The following is a 25,413-nucleotide window of genomic DNA, read 5'->3' on the forward strand; positions in this document are numbered from 1 at the left end:
AAAAATAGAGGAGTGGATGAAATGCACTCCTGAGGTTCCTAATACCCCTGGATGGTTCTGTGGGATTCCGGGAATTTCAAACAATTGCACTTCTATGGAACTGGACAAGTCTTTTATGTAACATTAAAACTGTGTTGTGAAGATGTTTAAGTGGCCAGAAGTCTTCAGGATTAAAAACAGACCCAGCACGTACTTACACTCTGCTCTGACCCACGTTCAAAGTTCATAACCTAGTCCGTTGACCCTCACCAACCTTTAAAACCTTCCCATACGGAGACAATGTGCTTGAATAAAGGAAAACCAGTAGTGACCAGCACTGCTAGCTGTTCCTGCAGATTTGCAGTCTCTAGAAAATGTAAGGGTCCATCTTGTCCTATTGCTGATCCTAATGTCAAGTTCTATACAGTTTATCTCCTGAGTATTTCCCATCTCCATTCCAGCAGCCCCTCTCCAACGTCACCATGCACCTCCAGCCCACTCTCCTGTCCTGCAAAAGGTTCCTCCTGTCCTGCATCCTCTCTTGCCCCAGGTGCACTTGACTCTACACTGCATCCAAATTCTACCTCTCCAACTGCTTAAAATCTTTTCCTATCCCATTTAGTCTGAAGGTTAGAAACTTTAGTCCACAGCCACTGTGGGGCCCAGCACAACCTTGCCAACCTTACACCAGCATCAGAGCACTGGACTCCACTCTACACCGGCCACACCACCTGAAGAGTAGAAGGGGGAAATTATGCATGTCATTTCACTTACAAGAGTGGAATCTCACATCTTATTCCTGTCTTCCATGTTTCTTCCATTCCCTTTCCAAGCGCAGATCATCTCAGAGCCTTGTAACCATTAAGCTGAAATGAAAGAGGCTAAGGGCAGTGCTGAATAAAGCCAAAGGAAAGATCTACGTAAGAGAACTTGTCCTCTTTCTGGAAATCATTATTGCTGACTTTATGGCTGTAGTTCCCCAGCTGCTTGCCAACCTCAGATAACTTGGATGTACCCACTATCCTCAACTATAAAATCTAAGGCTCATAATAAAACCTTGTTTAGCGTGTAATGACACAACACTAAATACACCAATTTGGGAGGCAAAGTAAGAATGAAAGATTCACAAAGTGGTTCTGAGGAGAGACGATCAAGAAAAAAAACAATGCCAGGGCACCTGGGTGGCTCAGTAAGTTAAGTCTCCAACTCTTGTTTTCTGGTCAGGTCATGATCTCACAGTTTGTGGGATAGAGCCCCCACAGCAGAGTCGTGGTCTACACTGACATCATGGAGCCTGCTTAGGATTCTCTCTCTCCCTCTCTCTCTCTGCCTCTCCCCTGCTTGCTGTCCCTCTCTTTCAAAATAAACAAACATTAAAAATAATAATAGTAGGGGCGGGTGGCTACTGGGTGGCTCAGTCGGTTAAGTGTCCAACTTTGGCTCAGGTCATGATCTCACAGTTCACGAGTTTGAGCCCCACATCAGGCTCTGTGTTGACAGCTCAGAGCCCGGAGCCTGCTCTGGATTCTGTGTCTCCCTCTCTGCCCCTCCCCTGCTCATGCTCTGTCCCTCTCTCAAAAATAAATAAACATAATAATAATATTAATAATGCCTTCATGACCTTCCAGACTTCTTTGGCTAGAAGACAGGACTGGCCATACCCCATCCCCCTCCCCCAAGACATGTGGGCTCCAGGATCACCAGTCTCCTGTGCCCCTGTTAGGAGTGCTTCACACATAAAATTGTTGTTTGTATATATATATATTTTTTTTTTCTTAATTGAAGTGGAACTCACATAATATAAAATTAACCATTTTAATGTGAACAATTCAGTGGTATTTAGTCTAATTACAATGTTGTACACCTGCCACTTCTGTTTAGTTCTAAAACATTTTCATCATCCTTTGTGTTTGAAGCCCATGTCCTCATGTTTTGACTTCAGAGACCATGAAGGACCACTCTTCATCCTTAAGTGAATGGCCAGAAGAGTCTTTTAACAGGCAACAACCCTGGGGTGCCTGGCTGGTTCAGTTGGTAAAGCATGTGACTCTTGATCTCAGGGTTGTGACTGTGAGCCCCCTGTTGGGTGTTGAGATTACTTAAAACATCAAAAAACAAAACAAAACAAAAACCAGACAACAACGCAGACAGGCTCTAGGATCAAAGCTTCCCAGAGTGGGTGGTCCCTTCTAACGGGCCAAACTTGTGAGGGAGGGGGTGGGACTCAAAAGGAGAGCAGCAAATAACAGCATTTCACTCAGAGCAGGGCTGCCCACACTGTTAATTCTACCTAATTTCTGGGTCAAGTCAGTCTGAGAAACAGGTTTCTGTCTTTAAGGACTTCTCAGAACCTTTAGTATGCTAAGGTGCACTGTAGATCACGAAGGAGAATGAGGAAGTCTCAAACTGAGCCCATTAGGAAGCCCTAGGCCCTGCCCCGCCCCAGGATGGTGAGTGACTCTGGACCTCACGTATAGAAAGCTGTGTAGAAAGTTTTAAAGGTCCTATTTCTTACCTGGCCTTCCTAAGCAGACAGAACTTGGACCCCTCTACTGGGGTCTACTCCTGGAGGAAGAAGTGGACAAAGAATCTCCCTAGAAATCCTTCCCACCTAACACCTCCCCACCACTCCCCACTCCCATAGCAGGTTTCTACTGAAGCTACCATTTGGCTGGTTGGTAAAGACTATGCCACTACCCACACAATTGTACCATGTCATCTAACCAGGAAGATGGCCTGGTTAGGGCAGTTCTGGGGAGTAAGCCAAAACTGATACTGGAAGAGTGCTTGACTTTAAAAAGGTGAGCTCTAGATGGTGCCGGTGGAGACCCACCAACCATCCCCTAGAAAGGGTCAAGAACATGGGTGCTCCTTGTGGAACCAGGGCTCTGTCCACATGGCTGTGCAACCCCTGTGTTCCACTTACTGTGACTATAACACAAGGCAGTTACAGTAATTGACACACAGTGGGGAGAGGGACTTGGTCCATGTCATATTTCCTGAAGACTTATCTTTCCTCCCTTTCTAAATTCATTTGGTTCTCTTGACAAAAGCTAAAAGGCATGGTATCCAAGTTGCCATGTAACATAATACCATAATGACATGACCTACAGGACAAACATTAGCAGGCGCCCCTTGGCACAGAAAGGTCAAGAACAAGAAACTCAAGTAATGGAGAAGATAAAACTGAGGCACTGCAAAGTGCTGGGTCAGGGTATAATTTCAGAGAACTGGGTCAGGCCAGGGCACTTGGTGGCAGAAGCAGGGTGATCCTCATCTATTTTGTCCTGGGTTATTTATGAATTTATTTATTTATTTTACAATTTCATTCAAAAGGCTGGAAGAAGAGAAAACAATGAAGAAATAACAGTGAGAAGAAACAGAACTCAAAACATTTTAACTTTACATTGAGAGGTAAACATTTTTAAATTGGCTTTTTATTTTCCTACCCCTTAAAACCAACAATGAAGCTTAAGGTTTCAGCTACAATGGGAGAAGGATAGAGATATGGTAGCCGGAGGTTGCATGCAGCCCCTCCGTAATTAGATAATATATTGAAAGCATTAGGTACACCTGTGTGACACAGTACCTTTGAATAGACCCGGCCAACCCCACAGTATATGTATCACCAAAAACAGAAACATGAATGTATCTGCAGTCCCCAGCGTTTGTCTAGACTGCCTCCTGTTTACCGTTTTGTTTGCTCTTCCTTGTTTTCATCTTACCTGGCTGTCAGATCCATTGGGACCTCTGGGACAAAATGTGTCATCCCCCTCTCACACTCCCAGACAAAAATGTCCTGCTTTTCAGTGCCTTCTCCCATCATGCTCAGATATAGAAAGCGGGACCAGCCCCTGGTCCAACATCCCCAGGTGAGGTAGATATTATTTTTACAACGTTGGCTCCTGAAAAACCAGTGCATAATTGGCCTAGAGCTGCAGATCTGAACTTTAAAGTGTATTGAACAACTACAGAATTTTGCAAATAATACTTCTGATGCCCTGATTGATGAGGCACCCCAAAGAAAGACTTACTTAATCTTGCTGAACCTGTTTTTCTCATCCAAAAATACTGAATAATAATACAAGCTCTCAGGGTTGTTGTGCTCATTACGTGAAACAATATACATGAAATGTGCTTTACAGCAAGTGTAACTAAGGACCTTTCTAACTAAGGACCACAAAAGCATACACACACCATTTAAAAAGTCATTTTCACGTGGTAAGCCAGTATATAAAATATACATATATAAATATTTACAATTGAAACAAAGGTTTCACAAAAAGAATACTTACTACTCTAGAGTCACTTGGTATTTTCTATTCTATTGTTTTTTTTTAAATGCTGGTTCAATTCACTACATTGTTTGCAGGGCTCCTAACAGGTAACTTATAGTTGTTTCAAAAAAAAAACACTGTTGGAAACCATACAGTTGTCAATTATTACGATTATTATGATTCCCTGGTTTAGTCTAATGGCCTGGAGACTTCAATGCTAGGGCAACAAAGGAAGAGGTCAAGGTTATTAGGTCTAACCCCGAACAGCCTGTTGCCTGGGGAACAGATCGCCCCCCCCCCATTAAGATTGGTCTACCCAGGCTAGGAGTGGCCCATGCCCCTGTCACTCACATCAGATAAGCCCGCCCCCAAGTTCAGAGGGCTAGGAAGACCCACCTCCTCTTTCAGGTTAAGCGAGAAAGGCCGCAATTGGAGGCTCGAGTGGTGACGTGACTTTCCGCTTTGGCTGCCTTCCGCTTGGGCTGCTCTCAGGAGGGGCTCGGGGAACATTTGGCAGGCCTCCCCGGTCCCTCGGCCCGTGCAAGTGCGATGAGGTCGGTTAGCTACGTGCAACGCGTGGCCTTGGAATTTAGCGGGAGCCTCTTCCCGCACGCGATCTGCCTCGGAGACGTCGATAATGATACGGTCAGTGCATGCGCACTGCGAGAGACGCGGCCTAGCTCTGCGCCAGGGTAGGGCGGGGCCGGGGAAATGGAGAAGCCGCCCTAGGCGTGCGGGGGGAGCGGAGCGCGTGCGCGGTGGGGCTGCGCGGTGACCTAAGGAGAACTTGGCAGATAGCTTACGTGCCTGGAAGTCAGGTCCGAATTGCACTGCTTCCCTGCCCTGGTGTTCATTTAGGGACATAGATAACTGATCCTTTGCCTAAGTCAGTAACTGGTTCACAGTAGGAACCTGGTAAACCGGTGGCCCGATATCCCGGCTCACTGCTTCTCTCCTTATGCAGGGGCATCACCTCAAATCACTTTGCCTTTCGAAGCCTCCATAGAAGCTTAAAACGCGCCTTTGCTGCTCTTACACGTGGCTCCTTGCGCCGGAACACACTGCTGTACTTTTCTGCCTCTCCACCCCACCACCCCATTCCTAATGCCGAGTTTCTGTAATGCCTGGTTTCTGTAATGCCTGCTGCATAGTACACCAAGCGTATGGCAACTTGAAAGCGCTACACCTTGGTTGGATTACAAAAACAATTGACATCTACCATCTCCGCAGCTGTTCTTTTTCTCGTTGTTGAAATGCATTAATACAGATAAAGCAGGTAGAACTATGCCTGGCCCACAGTTAACACCAAGTGTTAGTGTTGTTAGTATTTGATTCTGTTTCTGCAAATGTTTATTCAAGTGCCCATTGTGTGCGCCAAGGACTCTGCTATATTCTGGGAATTCCAAAATGAACAAGACAGCCCCAGCCCTCAGCTAGCTCACAGTCAGGTAGGGTGATAGTCACCAGAACAACGAAATGTAAGGAGGTGCATTGATGAAAATATGTAGAGTTTTGAGGTGGAGCATCAGAGGGGATGGGGGCTGTTGCTGGTGTGAGACACTCTTAACAGACTCTTTTCATTCATTATTCCCTATTTTTAATGCAAAGCACCTTATTGCCATCCTCTCCTACCCTCTGCCCCACCTTCCTATTCTGCTGTCTTCTCATTCTCACGTCCCTAACTGTTCTGTGCTCTCTTCCCTGGGGGAAAAAAGGGCTAGAACATACCCCTGCCCCCAGCCTCCTGTGTGCTGTGATAGAGAAGATATTTTATGAAGCCTCTTTTGGTTCTACTCCCTGTAGGGAGGAAGGAGTTATTCTCATAAATTTGTATTGTTTTTTGGACTTTCACATTTCGTAATATGCCAAGCAGTACAATTTTATGAGAAAATCAAGAGAGGCATTTTCAAATAGTAAATTAACAGAGTGACTTTAGGCGTACATGATTTTCCGTGTTATCTGATGGTCTTCTTTGTTTAAAAGGGAAAAATACCTGCCTTTTTTCATAGCTTCATGGCATCAGCTTTTTTGGAAATTGTACTTTTCTAAGTAGATTGCACCAATACACTCAGTTCTACAATATTAGATATATTGTACTACTTTTTTTTTTTAACCCTGAGTTGTAAGCTCCATAAGGCTGGGGATTTATCTGCTTTTTCACTGCTATATTCCCAACACTTAGAATTGTGCCTGGCACATAGTAGGTACTCAGATGTTTGTTGAATAAATGAGGATTGTTATGGAAAGCAAATGTGATTATTTGTCCCAAAGCAATTTGAAGGGCTTTGCATGTTATTGATAAATATAATTGAAAGAAGGGCAAGTAGTTGAGATCGTTGCCTAGTGGTACATGTATGTATGCACGTGGTACATTCAGCCTGCATGAGTGTGGATAGAAACGCTGTTATTAGTTCAGCATTTGGGGCAGGAAAAAGACTTATTTCATCCTCATAAATCATTAGCCTAAAGTTCTTTGAAACTAATTTGTTTCCTGGTAAGTTGTGGGGGAAGGGAAGCCAGGAATAGGATGCACACCCTGTAGGATTGCCCATGGAAGCCTGGCTACACCAGGGGAAAATCTCTAGAAGGCTATAGCAGATCAGAGATCTCTCCTCCTGCCTCCTTTAGTATTATATGGCGACTGTACCCTCTAGCTGGGGTTTCTTAGCGTCCGTGAGTGACCTCCAGAGGCCAGAGCCAGGATCAGCCACAGGGAAGCAGAACTGCTGGGAAGCATTATAGCTGCCAGGAAGCAGATGGGCTAGTTTGGAAATGTCCTCTTCCAGGAGACCAGCCATTGCCTCACTGTCATTGCTTGGTCTTGCTTATCATTGCCTGGCTGGGCCACATCTACTTGGTCACTGCTCTTACCATACCCATGTCTGTGCCCTTGTTAAAACTGTAAGGTCCACCTCAGTAGGGAGTCTGTGGCATTTATCTTTGTACCCCTAACTCACTATCTACCTTTACCTGGAAACTCAAGGGCTGACTGAGCATTCCCTTTCATTCTGATTTTTCTCTGTTTCTTAAAATCTTTTTTGTTAATTGTCTAGTAATTAAACATTTATCAGGGCGCCTGGGTGGCTCAGTCAGTTGAGTGTCCAACTCTTGATTTCGGCTCAGGTCATGATCCCAGGGTCATGGGGTCAAGCCCTGTGCTGGGCTCCTCACGGAGCATGGAGCCTGCTCGGGATTCTCTCGCCCTCTGTCTCACTGTCTCTGTCTCTCTGTGCCCCTCTCCCCCACTCGCACTCTCTCTCTCTCTCAGATTAAATTAAATTTGGGGCACCTGGGTGGCTCAGTCAGATAAGTGTCTGATTTTAGCCCAGGTCATGAACTCATGCTTCATGAGTTCGAGCCCCATATTGGGCTCTCTGTGCTCAGCACAGAGCCCACTTCAGGTCCTCCGTCCTACTCTCTCTGCCCCTCCCCTACATACGCTCTCTCTCAAAAATGAAAAAAACAATTTTTTTAAAATCAAATTTAATTTAAAAGAAAAGCAAACATTTACTGAGGTGCTGGTATGGACTATGGCATTTGCTGAATGGATGTATAAAAAAAGAATAGATTGTGTGAAAGATACCAGGGTCCCTAGCCATGGAGGCCTTTTAACTAGAGGCTGAAAACCACCTGGTATTAGTGCTTGCTGTATGCCAGTCACTGGTTTGTTTGTTTGTTTGTTTGCTTGTTTGTTTTTTATTGTTTCTTCACTTTTGAGAGAGAGTGGGAGTGGGGCAGGGGCAGAGAGAGAGGGAGACACCGAATCTGAAACAGGCTCCAGGCTCTAAGCTGTCAGCACAGCGCCCATGAACTGTGAGATCATGACCTGAACCAAAGTCGGACACTTAACTGACTGAGCCACCCAGGTGCCCCTGCCAGTCACTGTTTTAAAGGCCTTCCTCTGTTAGCTCAGTTCTTAGAACAACTTTATTCAGTAAATACCCTTATGATCTTTGTTTTATAGATGACAAAATTTAAGCATAGAGAGCTGGGTTCAAATCCAGGCAGCTGCACTGAGCCTCTGTGCTGTGCAGCCTGCCCCCGGTGTGTCTGCCAAAGTCCTCTGGAGCGGCCGAAATGGAAACATCAGGTGGAGAGAGTTTAATGTCAATAAACTTGTTTTATGCTTCTGTGATCTAATATTCCCACCAGATATAATATAATATAATATAATATAATATAATATAATATAATATTCCCATAACTATTAAAAAAATAAATCGAAGATTCAAATCAAGTAAATCATTGATAAATCCCAATTCATTTTTAACTTTATTTGTGATCTGTTACGTCTTTGTTGCCTTTAGAATTAAATCTCTTGAGAATCTGATATTCACTCTATTTTGAGAATAGGAAGGGGGTGTTGGCTGCCCACCCCTCCACCCCTTCCCTCCCCACCACCCTCCCACTCCTCAACAGGGGAAATCAGAAAGCTACTTGTGGAAACAGGGTTTGGTGCTACCTTGTTATCACTGTTTACCCCTAGAAAGGCAGGCAGCCTTTGCGGAATGACTGGGAAATGGAGTACCCAAATACAAATAGGAAGAGACTCGTCTTCAGGGAACCCCCCCTCCTGAGAGCTGGGCCACCACTTGGGGGCGCCAGAAGCCCAGAGTACAGAGGAGGCTGACACCAGCAACCCCTTCGTGCTGTCCCCTCCAGCACCTCCATCCCCTGTATATATTCACTCATACACACCAAGTTCAAAAGGCCCCCTTTTCTTTGCAGCTGACTTGTGTTGGGGTTGGAGATGTTTGTAGAGGAAGGAGGGCCCCCAGAGCTGACCTTGTCTTTTTATTTGGCCCTTGATTAAGTACGTGGTCTGAAGTTCAATTTTCCAAAAGTTCAATGTTCTAGGTTGTTTTCAAAACATGTCCTATTGGCAATGGACAGATTGGAAGAGCTGAAATCAGGCAAGCGGGTCATGGAGCTATTCACTTGTCAGACTTTTCTGGGAAGAGTCATAGATTCCGTGTTGCCCCATTCTGCTATCCTCCTCTGACACACACACACACATACACATACACACACACACACACACACACACCCCTGACAGGGAAAAAAAGAAACTCTGGGAGGGGTGCCCAGGTGGCTCGCTCAGTTAATTTCAGCTCTTGATTTCAGCTCAGGCCATGATCTCATGGTTCGTGAGTTCAAGCCCACATCAGGCTTATCAGGCTCCACGCTGATAATGTGGAGCCTGATTGGGATTTTTCTCTCCCCCTCTCTCTACCCCTCTCCTGCTCAAGCTCACGCTTGCTGTCTCAAAATAAATAAACTTTAAAAAATTTTTTTAAATATGAAATTTATTGTCAAATTGGTTTAAATACAACACCCAATGCATATCCCTAAAATTAAAAAAAAAAAAAAGAAACTGGAAAACTGTGGCTTTGTTGGTTGCAAAAGATTTTTACTAAAGTTGGCGAAGATACAAATTAAGGTCTTATGATGTCCCCAGGATGGGCCTAGAGAAAAGCTTCAGGTGGTTCCATAGGATCCCATCCTAACACTGTCTTCTCTCTCCGTTTGAAGTTAAATGAATTGGTGGTGGGGGACACCAGCGGGAAGCTGTTTGTGTATAAGAATGATGACAGTCGGCCGTGGCTCACCTGTTCCTGCCAGGGCATGGTCAGTATTCAACTTCCTGGGGCGTAAGGGGCAGAAGAATCCTTTCTGTGCAGGGACTATCAAGGCTGAGCCATACAGAAACCGACCAGTGTGTCCCAGTTCACCAGCTACTCAGCCAGCCACTGTTTCAGGGTTCATTCCATTCAGGGAGGGAAGCCGCTGGACAGTGCGCCTCCAGCTGGTGGGTTGTTTTTTATCTTCCGTTTCCGCGTGGCTCTCAGTACTTTAAAAACTGCCAAGGTCATCTGATCTCATAAAGTATAGTACAAAATGGGGGTAATACTTTGCATAAGTCTAGAAATATGATAGACTGGTTGTATTAGATGTATCTTTTGCTTTGTCTTGTTCAGCCCAGACAGACTTAACTACTTGAGGTCTCCCTACTGCTCTAGGTAAACCAGACTTAGAGCACAAGAACGCGATTAACACGAACTATCTGTGTAGGTCATGTGGCACAACTTTTCAGCAAATGATGGTAGTTAGCAAACCCTCTCCTTGCTTCACTGAGATTAGAGAGTACTGGTCTCCTTCAGCATGTCTCCCCTTTTCTTTGCAGCTGACTTGTGTTGGGGTTGGAGATGTTTGTAATAAAGGAAAGGTAAGAACTCTAAGGGACGTTGGGATTTCGGTAGAACTCCAAGGCTTTGCCTAGATTGCTCCCCCTCTCCTGGTGGAAATCAGTTGAGAGTTAAAGGCTTTAGCCCTCACTTCTGTCCTTTAACGACCAGGCTTGTGCCCAAACTTCCCTCCCCAGCCATCCCTCCTATGCCTCTGCCTCTCCCAGAACCTGGTGGTGGCGGTGAGTGCTGAGGGATGGTTTCACCTGTGTGACCTGACGCCTACCAAGGCCCTGGATGCTTCTGGGCACCACGAGACCCTAATGGGAGAGGAGCAGCATCCAGTCTTCAAGCAGCACATCCCTGCCAACACCAAGGTCATGCTGATCAGCGACATCGGTGGGCATGGCTCTCTCCGCAGGCAGCCAGGGGAATAGGAGTCAATGGGTAGTAGAGCAGATGTCACAGGATTCAGGGAGGTAGTTAGTATTCATGGGTGCAATTATTATGCATTTTATGTTGAGTTACTAAGCTCCCATTATAAACTAGGTATCATTCTAAGCACTGTGATTGCAGCAGTGAATAAAATGGACAAAAATCACTGCCTTCTTGGACCTTTCCTAGGAAGGACAGAAAATAAACAGTGTAAAATATTTTAAGAAGATTAAATAGTATATTAGAATGTAGTAAGTGCCGTGGAGAAAATAAACCACAGAAAGAGGCTAGGGAGTGTCAGGGTAGAGAAGTAGAGCTACCAATTCTAAATGGAGTTATCTGGAAAGTCCTTTCTGGGAAGGTGACATTTGATCAGACACTGAAAGTGGCAAGGGAGTGAGTCGTACAGATATAGGGCTGATGTTTCGGCCAGAAGCTGTCACAAAGGTGATGGTATGTGGCATGAATCAGGACACTCGAGTTGTGTATCTGAGAGAAGAAGCACAGCACAAAGTGTGAGGGGACTAGCACAGCTCTTGGGGTCTGAAGTTGTACCGGGTTTCGGCGCAAACGCTGATGATGTTAGCAGGAGGCGGAGAGGACATGTGTGTAGGATTCAAGCTAATGAACACACATGTGGCTCCAAACTCGTCCTACTTTGTGGACCCACAGATGGAGATGGGTGTTGTGAGCTGGTGGTCGGTTACACGGACCGTGTGGTACGGGCTTTCCGCTGGGAAGATCTGGGTGAAGGCACTGAACATCCAACAGGGCAGCTGGTGTCACTCAAGAAGTGGACACTGGAGGGTCAGGTGAGAGGCTGAGCGGGGGGTGCTCAGGGAGCCCAGAGAGCAGGGAGGAAGCCCTCCTGCAGGGGCCCTCTTGGGAGAACAGTCGTGGGTCAGGGTTTAGAGTGGGAGGAAGGGAAAATCTCCTTGTTGAGAGAAATCCAAAGAAGAGAGTTTCAAGTCAGGGTCTTAGGGGAAAATTACTAATAAGAGGCAAAGAGCACCAGGCTAAGAGTTAAGAGTGTGCTGGAGGGTGTGATGTGCTCTGTGTCAGAGTGTGGACCCTGGTTGAGACATGCACAGTGGAGAGCAGATGGGCTATGTGGAGACGATGGCACGAGGCAGGAACCCTACAAACTCAAATTCTTCCTCCTGCTGTTGCCCCCCAAGCCTGGGATGCTGTTCCCAGGGCCCCTGCCCCACTTCTCTCCCATGCTCTCGGCAGGGTCCCATTTCTGTCCCCAGCCCCCCTTAAGGCCTTGTTCCCTGGTGCAGGTGGACAGTCTTTCAGTGACTCCAGGGCCCTTGGGTGTTCCTGAACTGATGGTGTCTCAGCCGGGCTGTGCTTACGCCATTCTCCTGTGTACCTGGAACAAGGACGCCAGGCCCCCTCCCACCTCTGAGGGGGCCCCGGAGGGCAGCAGGTAAGGGCGCAGACCTGTGGATGGTGTGGGTGTGTGGAATCTAGATGGGCTCCTGGATGCACTGGCAGTGGACAGGACTGCAGTGGGCAGAGCTGCTTCGGCTGGGTCCTGGCACAGCACCTTTGCCCCATTAAGGAAAATGATTTCAGGACCCAGGAAATCCTGGGCTTTAACCTCGTAGCACCTGGAAAAGATTCCAAGATTCTAACTTGGCAGCTCTGTCCCTCTCTTTTCTACTCGCCACATGGGCCAGACAGGGTCAGCAATAGATTTCCAGGCTGATTCACATCCTAGAAGCTCGTACAGAGATCGGGGCCACAAACATCCTGCAGAACTAGGCTCATTTGGTCCCCACTTAGTATCCCTCCCACCCCACCCCACCCCCACACAGGGAGGCCCCGGCTGCCCGAGATGTCATGTTGCACCAGACTTCCGGCCGCATCCACAACAAGAATGTCTCCACCCACCTCATTGGCAACATCAAACGAGGTGAAGGTGGGGTGGGGACACAGGAGGGAGCTGAGGGGCAAGCATCAGTCCTGGGAGAGGGAAGATGCTGGGCCTTCCCTTCCTCCCTACCTTGGGCCGCCTCTCACCCCACCCTGTGTGCTCTGACCTTGCCCTACCCTTCACATTTTCTTATTCCTGTCCTTCTGTCCCTCCTGCAGGCCACAACTCTGAGATGGGTGGCTCCGGCCTCTTTGCCCTCTGCACCCTGGATGGTGAGTTCCTGCTGGGGCAGGAGGCTGTGTGCCTGTGGGGTGCGCTCAGGGGTCCTTGTCCTGCCCACCCCGGCCTGCCTGTCACCCTGCAGGGACGCTGAAGCTCATGGAGGAAGCGGACAAGCTGCTGTGGTCGGTGCAGGTGGATCACCAGCTTTTTGCCCTAGAGAAACTGGATGTCACGGTGAGAGGAACATTCTTACCTTCTTCACGTGGAGAGATGTGATACAAATGAGTCCATTCTCACTTCACAGTTCGCTCCCGATGTTTATCTAAGTCTCTTCAGACAGACTCTTAACTGCGTCTCAAGTGAGTCTTTTTCCTAACTTCTCAGGGCTTAGTACCATCTCTGCACTGCCGCGGAATCTCTCGGCGGCACCTTTTCCAGGAGTAATGGCTCCAAAGAGAAATAATTTATTAGGGTCCAGAAGTGAGTTTTTGGCCTCAACTCCAGATGTATGTTCTGTAATTTTTTTTCTCGTCTATCTATGAGCCTTTCTTTACCAAGGCTGCAGCCGCAGAATCTGCGACACGGGGGCATACTTTGCCGTTGTGCATGTGTGACGGTAGGAGAAAAGGCACGAGGCTTTGAAGTCAGTAGAACAGGCCTGGGTTTGAGTCCTGATTCTGTGCTGCCTCCCTTCTATGCTGTGTGACCACGAGTGAGCGACTTCATGTCTATAAGCTGAAGTTTCCTCCACATAAAATTGGGAATAATGGTGTCTCCTTCATCAGTTGTTTGGTGACTGGCGCACGGAGGAAGTTCAGTAAGAAACTTAGGGCTGCTTTCCTTCCCGGCTGTTGGCCACCCAGAACTAGGTCCACAAGTCCTTTATGTGCTATCCAGACCCATCGTTCGGGCTCTTCTATTTACCAGCTCCCCGCCACCCCTGCATCCTTGTCTCTGGCCTTTTTCAGGGCAATGGGCATGAGGAGGTGGTTGCCTGTGCCTGGGATGGACAGACGTATATCATTGATCACAACCGCACCGTCGTCCGCTTCCAAGTGGACGAGAATATCCGAGCCTTCTGTGCAGGTGGGACCCCACCCCATGGACCCTCTCTAACCACACTTGTTTGCCTCTCATTTCTACTCTCTCTGTGTCCCCTAACGTGTGTCTTCATAAACAAATGAGCTCTTTGGCACTTTTGTTAGAGAGTGATGGTGGGTACTGAATTACCGTCTGCACAGTTTTAAATAAGGAATGAGAGACAGTGACAGGTTCATCTCTCAATATGTTAAAGAATGGGATGAGTTCTTATCATCTGCCCGTCTGGGATGTGTGAAGGCATGGGAAAGTTCTCTCCCATCTGAGCATGTCAGAACTCTGTGAGGAGCATTCTCCCAGACAATTTGCATTTGTTCCAAATCAGGGACTTGGAAAGCAGTCCTGGCTTTTTCAGGTGACATGGGGAGATCTTTGGTTGCTGAAATGGTAAGAATTGTACAGCGCTCTGGTGTACATACTCCAGTGACCCAGAAGGTTAAAATGCCTTTGAAGAAGGGACTGCCACCAAAGAGAAGCCTTAGTTTCTTTTCTTTTTCTTTCTTTTCTTTCTTCTCTTTTTCTTTTTTCTTTTCTTTTCTTTTCTTTTCTTTCTTTCTTTTTCTTTCTTTCTTTCTTTTTTTCTTTCTTTCTTTCTTTCTTTGAGAGAGAGAGAGAGAGAGAGAGAGAGAGAATCCCAAGCAGGCTCTATGCTATCAGAGAGAGCTCACAAACTGTTAGATCATGACCTGAGCTGAAATTAAGAGTTGGGTCACTTAACTAACTGAGCAACCCAGGTGCCCAGCTTTAGTTTCTGATCGTGTTTTGCTAATCTACCCCTTGGACTACCAAGACTGTCCTTCATCCCTCCAAGCCTATCACTAAGATGGGAAAATCAGCAAAGCACCTTTGTGGGGCCATTCTGCCTGGTGAGTTTTTTTTCTTTTTTTTTTAAATTTATTAAGCCATCATACCATAACTCAACACCTATTTTTTTTTAATGTTTATTTATTTTTGAGAGAGAGACACAGTGCAAGCAGGGAAGAGGCAGAGAGAGAGGGAGACAGAATCTGAAGCAAGCTCCAGGCTCTGAGTTGTCAGCACAGAGCCCGACACCGGGCTGAGACTCACAAGCTGTGAGATTATGACCTGAGCCGAAGTCAGACGCTTAACCGACTGAGCCACCCAGGTTCCCTCATGGTGTTTTTTCATATCTGAAATGGGGAGGTATTTTACCTATTTTACTGAGTTCCCAACACAAATGGATTAGAAAGAGGGCCTTTAGGGGCATCTGGGTGGCTCAGTCGGTTAAGCACCTGACTTTGGCTCAAGTCATGATCTCACAGTTTGGGAGTTTGAGTCCCGCAACAGGCTTGGAGCCTGTAGCCTGCTTCAGATTCTGTGTCTCCCTCTCTCTCGCTCCTCCCCCACTCATGCTTTGTCTCTCAAAAATAAATAAACATTTTTTTTAAATTAAAAAAAAAGAGGGCCTTTAGCTTTCTGCTTGACGTCTGTGGGAGGGTCAAACTGCTGACTCCAAGGCCTCTTGTTCTCTGCCCTTCCCCACTGGGACTGGAACTCTCTGACCTTTGTCTCACCCCCACACCCTGCAGGCCTGTATGCCTGCAAGGAGGGCCGCAACAGCCCCTGCCTCGTGTACGTCACGTTCAACCAGAAGATCTACGTGTACTGGGAGGTGCAGCTTGAGCGGATGGAGTCGACCAATCTGCTGAAGCTACTGGAGGCTGAGCCAGAGTTCCAGAGCCTGCTGCAGGAGCTGGGCGTGGGTGAGTCCCAGGAGTGCTTCGGGCCTGAGAAGCCCCATGCCAGGTGCCCAGGAGATCCACAGCCTCTGAACCGCCCCTTTCTTGCCCTCAGATCCTGATGACCTCCCAGCTGTCCGCGCCCTGCTTCACCAAACCCTCTACCATCCAGACCAGCCCCCACAGTGTGCTCCTGCAAGCCTTCACGATCCCACCTAGCTGGACTTGCCCTCTTAGCTGAAGAAGGAGCCTCCTGAACCAACCCACCCCCCAAGGTATCCATAGTGCTGGAAGGATTGGGAGTAGACATCACAGAGGAGCGTGGAAAGATGGCAGCAACCTTAGGGAAGCTGTGAACTATAGCCTTCATGGTCTCCTTGGTGAAAGAAGAGGCGAGTTGGCCCTCGGCCCTATTTCCTTATGTACCTCACCCATCACGTCAGCAGAATCATAGAACCCCAGCCGCATTCCACATCATCTGGGACTGCCCCCTTCCTAGACCCCGCCCCCCGCCCCCCCCCACTTCCAAATCTCATTGTGTGGAAAACAGACTTGTTCATGAGGAGGGAGCACAGATCCTTTGCATGGCTCTGATGCTTGTAAGGAAACCAGACTTCGGAGCCAGTAGGGCAATGAGATAAGGGCTCCCCGCATCCCAAGCTCCGTCTTCCGTGGCACAGCTCCAAGTCACTGGCATTAGGGATTATTACAGGAATGGCACACTGTTTTGCTTTTGAAGCGGGGGTCTTTAATTATCTTACAGTCTGGTCTTAATTGTTCCCAGCAACGCTGAGATGATTGTTTTCTTTTTACCAAAGAAACTGGGCTAGCACTTTCTCATTTTGCCATGTTGCTTGTGCAACTTTGTGGGCCTTGCCCCCACATCCCCCCAAAACACCTTTAGAATCCGATGCGGGTTTATGATCCAGACCACAATCAGAATTCTATCTTGGACCATTTATATTCCTTCTGCTCTCGATTCTGTGCACCGTAAGTTAGTGTTTTTCACGTTACAGGCTGCAATTCTTTGGTGGGTTGTGGTCAGCATTGTTTGAATAAACGAAATGGGGTAGAATAAAATAGAAGGAAAAATATCAGAGTGTCATACTCACAGCATAGGGAAGTATTGTTCTGTTATATCTGTACATGTGCATGTGCATGTGCGTGTGTATGCTAACTGCTCTGTAAAATGTATTTCCTGCTGTGAGTTGTGTTCAGGGGAGTCAGAAAGCCATTGCTCTCAATTATATTAACCCAGCCAGACGGGTCAACCTGGGGAAAGGTCCACATTCACATCACCTTTCTGTAAGGGAATAAGGGCAGAGTTACCAATTTGGACTCTGATCGACATGGAGGGAAACCAGAGAAGGACATGAGCATAGAGAAACAGGTGTTTATTCAAGTGGAGAAGCAGCTGGGCTGAAGGCCTGCCACTGGGTCTGGGGTCTGCGGTTATAGAAGCAGCAGGAGGCAGGAAGGAACAAGCAGAGCCAGGAAAGCAGAGGTTATGGGGCAAGGCAGTGAGGGACCAGGGTACCCACATTACACGCGTGGTAGTGAGCCCCCTCCTCTTCTCTTGAGGTCAGGGGACTCAGCTGGGAAAGGCAAGACCAGATGTCACAGGGCAGCTGGTTCTCCTCTAATCTACCCCAGGCTCACAATCTTGTTTCCACCCCAAGGTCCTAGTTCCCTAGCTGAGGTTAGTTACACCACTGTCTTCTTCTCCCCTTCGTCCGTGACTTGAGAGACTCAAACCTGCCAGAAAGACGCTCAGGGTGTCTGGCTCCTTAAGGTTTGGGTTCCTCTCTTTACAGTGAAGATGAAAAGCCTCCTTGTTTTTGTGCTTTGGCTCAGAGCCTGGCAAGGGATCAAAATAAGATTCCAAAATAAGACAAGCTCAAGCTCAGGAGGCCAGAGATGAGGGGAAGGAAGAACGTCTAATGAGGTGAGTAGTTCTAGAAATAAGAAAGACTACTGGTTAGGTTCCAAGTCTGAGTACGGCCAGGCCCTGCCATCCTGTCCACCTTGTAGGGGCAGTTCCCAACAGGGCTCCTCACCATCCCCCTCAAGTGTAAAAAAGCAAGTGGAGGAGGAGAGACACCTGGAGAAATGCTAGAGGTACACCCAAGGTTTTGCACAGGGAAATCAAATAATAACTGACTTCCGACATTTGCAACCCCAGGAAAGGTAACTGAGAAAGCTTCTGAAGCTCCTCTGCCAACTCGCCTTTCTACTGTACCGGAGTATTCTGTTTCCTGTTTCTTCCCCCACTCAGCTGTGAGCAGATGTGCGCAGAATCAGAAAGGCAGGCGGCAGCAGGGACAGGACCCCTGGTGGGTGAGATGTGGCAGTCTAGTTGCAAGAGGTACTAAGCCCCAGGAGGGGAAGGGAGAGGCATGGGAGTGAAGGCCACCGAGGGGTGTGTGGGGTGGATCTGGAGGCAGGTAAAGGACAGTACGGGCTGCAGCCTTTGACTTGGACCAGTTCCTACCACGCCACGCTTACATCCTTTTCCACAGTCCTGATTTGGAGGGGAACGGGGAGGCCAGTCCCCTGAGATCATGGGCCCTCTTTCTGGAAGTCTTCTGGAGGATTGGGCAGTTGCTGAGAAGCAGAGAAGAATGTGGCTGACTGAGGCCAATGGGACGGCAGGGTCAGGGTGGTAACAGAAGGGACAGACGTGGTAGTCCCAGGTACCTGGCTCTAGTAATGCCCCATTCCCCAACATGGCTCTTCCCCAAGGCAAGGTCCTTCCCCCGGGGACTGACTGGTTCATCAGTCACTGGCCAGGCTCTTGGTACAGAGGCAGGAAGGGCAGCTCTGGGAAGGGGGCCCTCAGCCGCAGCACTCCATGCTCGAGGTCGATGCAGCACTGTGGGGGGTGGGGGGAAATGTGTGCTTCTCTCAGCAGGTAGCCTCTCCCTCAGCCCTCCCCACCCCAAACTTTCCACAGCCCCCAGCCCCCTGCTCCTTGCTCATCCCCCTGTTTCCATTCACCTGGAACTCTGGGGTTGTGGGCAGTGGGACCTGGTTCTTATGTTTCACTTGTGGGCAAATAAGGAACCTCTAAGGAAGCAAGGTGAAATCCCACAACTCTGAGCCATTCTCATCAGAAGCTGGCCCACGCTTCCTCGCCTGTGCCTTTTACCTCTTTATCCCAGCCCTTTGGATCAGGCCCCAAATGTGGGTCAAGCGCCCGCATCCTTCTTACCTTGAGAGAAAGCAGAGTCTGCAGTCCAAGACAGAATTCAGGACTCTCAACATCTGCAGGAATCGTTTGAAAACAGAAGAGGCTGGAGGGCACCCAGGGGTCACAGTGCCCTGTGAGCACTCACTCCTTGTCTTCCCTCCCCACCCCCAGCTCTGAGGATCTGGGCCCAGAGATTGGGGGCACCTCATATGGTGCCAGGAGAGGAAGGCGGAAGAGGAAGAAGAGGCTGTGAATGAACGGAGGACTCACCCACAACCTGGGCTGAGCAGGCCACCGTCTCCTGGCCCAGCTGTAGCTCCAGCTGCTCCACCTGCGTGGGGGGCCCAGGTGCCACATCCCCACCTGGGGCTTTGAGGACCTTCTTCCCTAACCTGTGGTTGGGAAGCAAGGGTTATGGCCACCACAGCCCCCAACCCCAATGCCTTTGTCAGCTGACGCCCCTCCCCCTACACGTGGGTTCTCATCCAATCCCTTGCCCCCACGTGGGGTCTGAATCCTTGTCTTATCTACCAGAGCCCCCATCCAATCTTTTTTTTTCCAATTATAGCTCTATTGGTATATAGTTCATATACCGCAAAAGCTACCCTTTTATAAATGCAGAGGTTTTTAGTATATTCATAGAGTTATGCAACTACCACTACTATCTAATATCAGAATATTTTCATCACCCCCCCTAAAGAAACCCCACCCCCCTTCCATCCTTTTAGGCCGCACTCTTACCCCAGGCGGCTGAGGCACCCAGCCGAGATCTGGTTGTGTTGGGTGCCTGTGTCCACGGCCACCCGAAGCTCCTGGTCTCGGCACTGAGAGAGAGGGTCGCGGGGAGTCAGTGAGAATGGATTGGGCTTGGATCCTTCACCTTTCCCAGCCCTTTGATGACTCCCTCTCAAAAACGAGTGAAGGGAATGAACCAAGCCTTTCAGAGTGATCTTTATGGCACTCATGCAATTGAGGCAAAACTGGCTCTTAGATGGAGGAATCAAAAAAGGAAATAGAGCTGTCTATGGGGAGATCATACACTTGGGAACCACTTGACCAGAAATGGAGATCTGTTTGTGTAGAGGAATTCTTGGGAAGCTGGGGGCTTAGGTTAGAGAGGTCTAGGTGAGGGATACAGGAGGGGTGAGAAGACCAGGCTGTCTCGCCGGGAAGTTCAGATGAGGGTAAGCGACAGGTTTATCACGGAAACAGACGGGTTCACTTTCTTCTGGATATATACAGACATTTGTGGGTACACTTGGACATCCCAAATGCATGTCATTTTCTCAATCCAGACTTCTGCTGAGCACCTGCTATGTGCCAGAGATGTTGCTGGAAGGTACATCAATGAATGCTGTGCTCGGGTGTAGGGGAAGTGACATGTAACTAATGCATGGTAGAAAGTTTTAAGGTCTATGAAAGGGTTGTCAATAAAGTGTCCTGGATATTGAGAGGGAGGGGAGGCTCTTTCTCCCCTGGGGAAATCAGAAAAGGTTTCAAAGAAGAGGTAACAGTTGAGGCTTTAAAAGGTTCTAGAATGTGGCCACAGACTGGAGAGCAGGAAGAGGAAATGCCACACAAAAGTGGTGGCAGAGGAGTGGTGGGTGTTCAGTACCGCTGGGGTGGTCAAATGGCTCTAGAGAGGACAAGGCTGTCATCGGGAAACACTGGCAAGTATTTACACATGCGCATTTGGAGATTACATTTGATAAAAGGGTTGGCACGGACATGTGGAATTGCACGGAGGGAAGATGGGTTGAGGTAGAAAGTAGAGAATGTACAGGATCCCATTTTTAGGTCCAACCTCGGGGGAGAGGTGCTTTTTCTCCCTCCCTCCTTCCCTCACCACCCAGGGGAGGAAGGAGAGTGGCGGAAGTGAGCCGTTCACAGGATCATTCATGAAAGCCAGTGCCCTGGGAGGCCTCTCACCTTGCAGTTCACCAGAAGAGCAGGAATCTGTGTCTTGCTGGTCTTCCTCCTGCTCTCCTGGCTGTGAATCGGGGCCTGCGCGGGGGGAGACTCCCCCTGAAACCGACTCTGGTTTCCCTCCACCAGGCGTCTTTGGATCACACTGTGCGGCTGCTGGCTCCGTCACAAAACAAAGAAGACAGACAGGTCTAAACCCAAGTATCCAGGCCACTCAGCTCTCCCACCTTAGATCTCCCACGATGTTCAACCCAACCCCACCCCAGTCCCGCGTCTCACGGGAGTAAGAAAGGGGCAGGATCTTACCCAAGTCCCAGCCGTCACATCATTATAGCAGAGTGAACCCTCGTATCAAATCATACTGTTTTGCTGAGACCCCAATAGATTGCTCAGCAATGAAGAAATGAGAAAAGAACAGTCCATTCTAGGTTAGACCAACCTATTGACTGCCAAGACCTCTCAGGAGCTAGTATTATGCTTGGGGAACTTTTTGTCTCAGGTCTACAACACATTTTTAACATTTTTCCCCCTTTGTTTCCCCTTCTGACCTCATCCTTCAATGGGCTGCAGATCCCAGAGTTGATGTTGTGATGGAAGTCAGAGAAAAAAAGTCACATCTTCAAAACTAGGATGCTTGAACCATCCCTCGCCTGAAACCACCTTCACTCCATCTGGTCAATTTACTAAGTTCTGCCAGCTTTGTCTCCTGTATTTATACCCTGCTTTGTACTACTGCCTTTATTCAAGCCTCACCTCAGCTGTCCCGGATCACTGGACCACCTCCCTAAGTTCCTAAGAACTGGCCTCCAGTACTGCTGTCTCTCAGACACAACTGCTTGAAGCCAGTGATTATCTGGCATCACCCTTGCTACTCGGGTGCTTGAGTGGCTCAGTCGGTTAAGGGTCCAACTCTGGATTTCGGCTCAGGTCGTGATCTCACAGTTCGTGAGTTCGAGCCCCATGTCAGGCTCTGCACTGATGATGTGGAGCCTGCTTGGGATTCTTTCTCTCCCCCTCTCTCTACCCCTCCCCAGCTCAAGCTCACGCTCTCTCAGAATAAATGAATAAACTTAAGAAAAATAAAACCCTTTCTGCTCAAAGTGTGGTCCTCAGATATGTAGCTTTAACATCACTTGCCATCACTTGGAAGCTTGTTAGAAATGCAGAATCATGACCTACTGAATCAGAAGCTTCATTCTAACAAGATGTCCTGATGATTCGTGTGCATGGTAAAGTCTGAGAAGCAGAAAAGGAAAACAAAACTAACCATATTACTCCTGTTTAAACTCCCATCAAAGCATGCCTGCTTCCTGTTGCATGATAAAGCCCAAACTTTCAGGGGTGACCTGAAACTTTCAGCCCAGATGACCTGGTCATGGCCTCGTCCTCAGCCTTGTCCTCTGCTCCGCCTATCTGCCCCCATTGACCCTACGTGTACCGCTTGTACCAGGCTGCTTGCTCCTGGCCTCCACACATTTGCTCCTGTTCAACCCCCTTCCTGAGACGACTCTCATTCTTCTGTGGGCCAGACTGGATGACTGGTTCAACGTACTTTGTTCCGGAGCTACTCTTTATTTGGGAGAGAGGTTTTTATCTAAGTCTGGAATTCCATGTGTGTCCTGTAATTAACACAGGGTTTACCTCCTCCAGGAAGCCCTCTCTGACCTCTTTGTACTCTTCATTCCACACGCCAGGCTGGGGCCAGCATCCCTTCTCTTAGCTCCCTTTGTCATGCTTCTCACAGTTGTTATTTGTGGCTTTTACTCTCCCATTATCCTGGAGAGCCTGTGACATCAGATCTTTATACCCCAAGGCTTAGCTTAACATATAGTAGGCACTCAATAAATGCTTGTTGAAGAATGACTCTATCTGTCCAGGTGCCACACATCCTTCTCCACCTGCCCTTTCTTCTTGGGAACGTGGGATTGTTTTTCTACCCTTGGTTTAATGAGCCCCTTGAGACTTGCTGCTCCCGCCAGCAAGGCTGCCAGCAGGAGACCCAGGTCTGGGAAAAGGGCAGTGAACTCCAGGGCAGGCCGGAAAGAGCGGCTCTGCAGTTCCCAGCTCTCCTCCCACCTTTCCCACGATGGACACAGCCTTCAGGCCCCCACTGCTGTGAGGTTTGCTCCAGAGTCATCCTAAGGAGGGAGACGGTGGGGTCCCCCCAACCTGTTGTGTCTTCACTGCCAAAGCCACACAAGGTAACTGCTTGAGATCAATTTGGGACGTCCTGAGGCAGTGGGGTGAGGTGAAAAGCTCAGGACTTATCAAAAGGCTGGACCTGCCACGCTGGGATGGTAATGTTAACAGAGCCTCTAATCCAGGGCCAGATGGATGTAGGGTGGTCTCCAAACCATAGAGGCTCAGAGGTCCTAGCCACCGGGAGCCAAAGCACCAGCTTCCCTGCTGTCCCGTTTCTCCCTGTTTCTCAGCTGTGCTCTCTGTGTGTGTGCAAGAGCAGCCCCGAAGTTCCCTGAACTGAGATCTCGGTCTGGTCACTTTTCCTGTTTGGGAGCTGCCGGGATGAGGCTGGGAATCTGCTGGCCTCTGGGTTGGGTTCCTGGAGAAGGAACATTTCGTCTGAGAGGAATCTGGTAGGGCTGGGTCAGGAAAGGGAATGAGGGGCTGCGTTGGCTGAGAAGGGACTTCGTGCCCTTCAGTTTGGAAGAGTGTCCTCCTCTCAGACCTTCTGATGAGGAAATGGGTGAGGGAACAGAGTGCTTCCAAGCAAAAGCCCTCCTTTCTTCTAGAAGAGCCACAGGCCACAGAGGGTTCCATTTTCTCTGGGCCCTACAGAGCTTACTTTCTCCCTCAAGCTAAATGGAGTCGTAGCTGGAGGAACAATCATACTCAGACCTTAGATAATGCTTTCTATTTTCCAGGCTCTTTTCTAAGCTCCTTATAGGCATTAGTTTGTGCAACTCCCACAGCAACACCATGAGGGAGATACTACTAATTTCGTCCTCATTTAGCAGATGAAGAAACAGGTTCAGAGACATCAAGCAATTTGCCTAAGGTAGTAAGTGGCAGGGCCAGGATCTGAACCCAAGCAGCGTGGCTCCAAAGCCCATGCTCTTCACCACTGTCTCGGTGGGGGCGGGGGAGGGATGAGTGTACGCAGCTGCCCCTGACCCATTCACCTCCTTGTTACACCCCCACCCCATTCCCTCTGGAGGCCACGGCTGCTGCAGGGAGATGGAAAGAAAGAAGCCTGGAAGGGCCATTGCCCCTACGAGGAAGTAAGGGGGCACTCAGGGGGCTGGTGGCCCAGGCAAGAGCCATATGAAACCCTGAGGCTCTGGAAAGGACAGAGGCCCTTAGTGCTTCCATTCTGGAGGGAAAAGGCAAATGGATGGTCAGAGCTGGTAGGAAGGAATCCGCTGTTTAGGGACAGGAGAGAAACCATAACCCTAAACTGGCCAGGTCTCCAGGCCCTCCCAGCAGTAAATGACTGCTCCAGAAGGTTCCTGTGTCCTTGTAAGCCTCTTCTCCTAGAGAGCACAGTTCCTCATCACCCCCAAGATAAGTCTTGGGCTGTGTGAGAGAAGCTGACTGAGCAAGGAGACTAGGCCCCCCCAGAGCCACCAAGCCACGGGAGCACCCCCAGTGAAGAGTCTGAGGATGGTCGGGGTGGAGCCCCTCCACCTGGGACTACCTCTGCCCCACTCTCAGCAAGGGAGGGGGGATCTGAAGGTTAGGGTCTGCAGTTTCCGGCCCTCCGCCCCCTCCCCAGGATATAGGAAGAGAGAGGGGAAGGGTGGGGAGAGGGCTGCCTCACCAAGTCCTTGGAGGTGCCGAGCCTCTTGAGGCTGTCCAGGGGGAGCAGGTCGGCAGAGTCCTTGTGCAGGAACTGGGTGGCCTGTCTGAGCCGGCGCTGCTGGCTCAGGGGGGCTCGGTCGCGAAGCGCTGCCTCCTGTCCCCTCCTCCTGGAGTCTCCCTCCACTCTTCTGGCCTCCTGCCGGGTGGCCCCTGCGGGGCTCCCGGAGCTTGATGAGCAGGGCGGGGGCTGCTGAACCGTCCTCGTCTCCATCCCCTCTGCCCCGCCACCCGTGGCCCCGCCGCTTCCCGCCTCCCTCAGTTCCGGGTCGCAGCTCTCCTGACAGGAGGGTCTCCCCGGGGGACAGAGTAAATCAATAAATAACGTGCTGGAGCAGCCGCGTCAGACACCAATTTCCCCGAGATTGCAGTAGAGGGAGTGAGGCTCCGGCTGGAAAAACCCAGCACTCCAGGAGGAGGGGCGGGGGTGGGGGGGGTGGTGGTGGTAGGCTCTGCAGCGCGTCCAACTCTGGGGTCCTGGTGGGAGCGGTCGGTGGAAGGGGTGTGTGTGTGTGTGTGTGTGTGCGCGCGCGCGCGGGCGCCTGCAAGCACGAGGGGTGTGACGGTGTTGTAAACTGTCAGGGTGTCCGTGCCAGCTTGTTTGAAAGGCAGTGCGTGGGTGTTGGGACGGAGTCAGCCTGCGTGTGGGATGCGGGCACGTGCGGCCCTGTGCGTGTGCCCTCCCGTCTCCTCTTGCGCTGCC

At 49.3% G+C, this 25,413-nt stretch overlaps 2 protein-coding genes across 16 annotated transcripts; one reads left to right on the forward strand and one right to left on the reverse strand.

The window, feature by feature from the left end:
- Positions 1-4,704: 4,704 nt before the first annotated feature.
- Positions 4,705-21,845, forward strand: ITFG2 (integrin alpha FG-GAP repeat containing 2). Of its 10 annotated transcripts, none has more exons than XM_042945493.1 (14): positions 4,705-4,901; positions 8,221-8,346; positions 9,789-9,884; positions 10,441-10,482; positions 10,639-10,840; positions 11,549-11,688; positions 12,160-12,308; positions 12,700-12,803; positions 12,977-13,030; positions 13,123-13,214; positions 13,949-14,066; positions 15,629-15,802; positions 15,894-16,053; positions 21,465-21,845. In XM_042945493.1, exons 1-13 carry the CDS (start codon positions 4,806-4,808, stop codon positions 15,995-15,997), a joined length of 1,497 nt encoding a protein of 498 aa, XP_042801427.1. In that variant the 5' UTR covers positions 4,705-4,805; the 3' UTR covers positions 15,998-16,053; positions 21,465-21,845. The 10 variants fall into 10 exon arrangements, with proteins under 10 accessions (XP_042801427.1, XP_042801429.1, XP_042801428.1 ...); XM_042945495.1 differs by lacking the exon at positions 21,465-21,845 and adding an exon at positions 21,024-21,457; XM_042945496.1 differs by having other exon boundaries at positions 4,706-4,901; positions 12,700-12,797.
- On the reverse strand, positions 17,158-25,413 carry NRIP2 (nuclear receptor interacting protein 2). Of its 6 annotated transcripts, none has more exons than XM_042945504.1 (9): positions 24,673-25,413; positions 20,898-21,050; positions 19,710-19,792; positions 19,239-19,360; positions 18,990-19,007; positions 18,476-18,650; positions 18,284-18,382; positions 18,018-18,108; positions 17,158-17,635 (listed from the first exon to the last, which is right to left on the reverse strand). In XM_042945504.1, the coding sequence occupies exons 1-9, from the start codon at positions 24,922-24,924 to the stop codon at positions 17,549-17,551; spliced, it is 1,080 nt and encodes a 359-aa protein (XP_042801438.1). In that variant the 5' UTR covers positions 24,925-25,413; the 3' UTR covers positions 17,158-17,548. The 6 variants fall into 6 exon arrangements, with proteins under 6 accessions (XP_042801438.1, XP_042801441.1, XP_042801439.1 ...); XM_042945506.1 differs by having other exon boundaries at positions 17,552-17,635; positions 18,005-18,108; XM_042945507.1 differs by lacking the exon at positions 18,284-18,382.

Source organism: Panthera leo, chromosome B4 (assembly GCF_018350215.1).
Source record: "Panthera leo isolate Ple1 chromosome B4, P.leo_Ple1_pat1.1, whole genome shotgun sequence".
NCBI lineage: Eukaryota > Metazoa > Chordata > Mammalia > Carnivora > Felidae > Panthera > Panthera leo.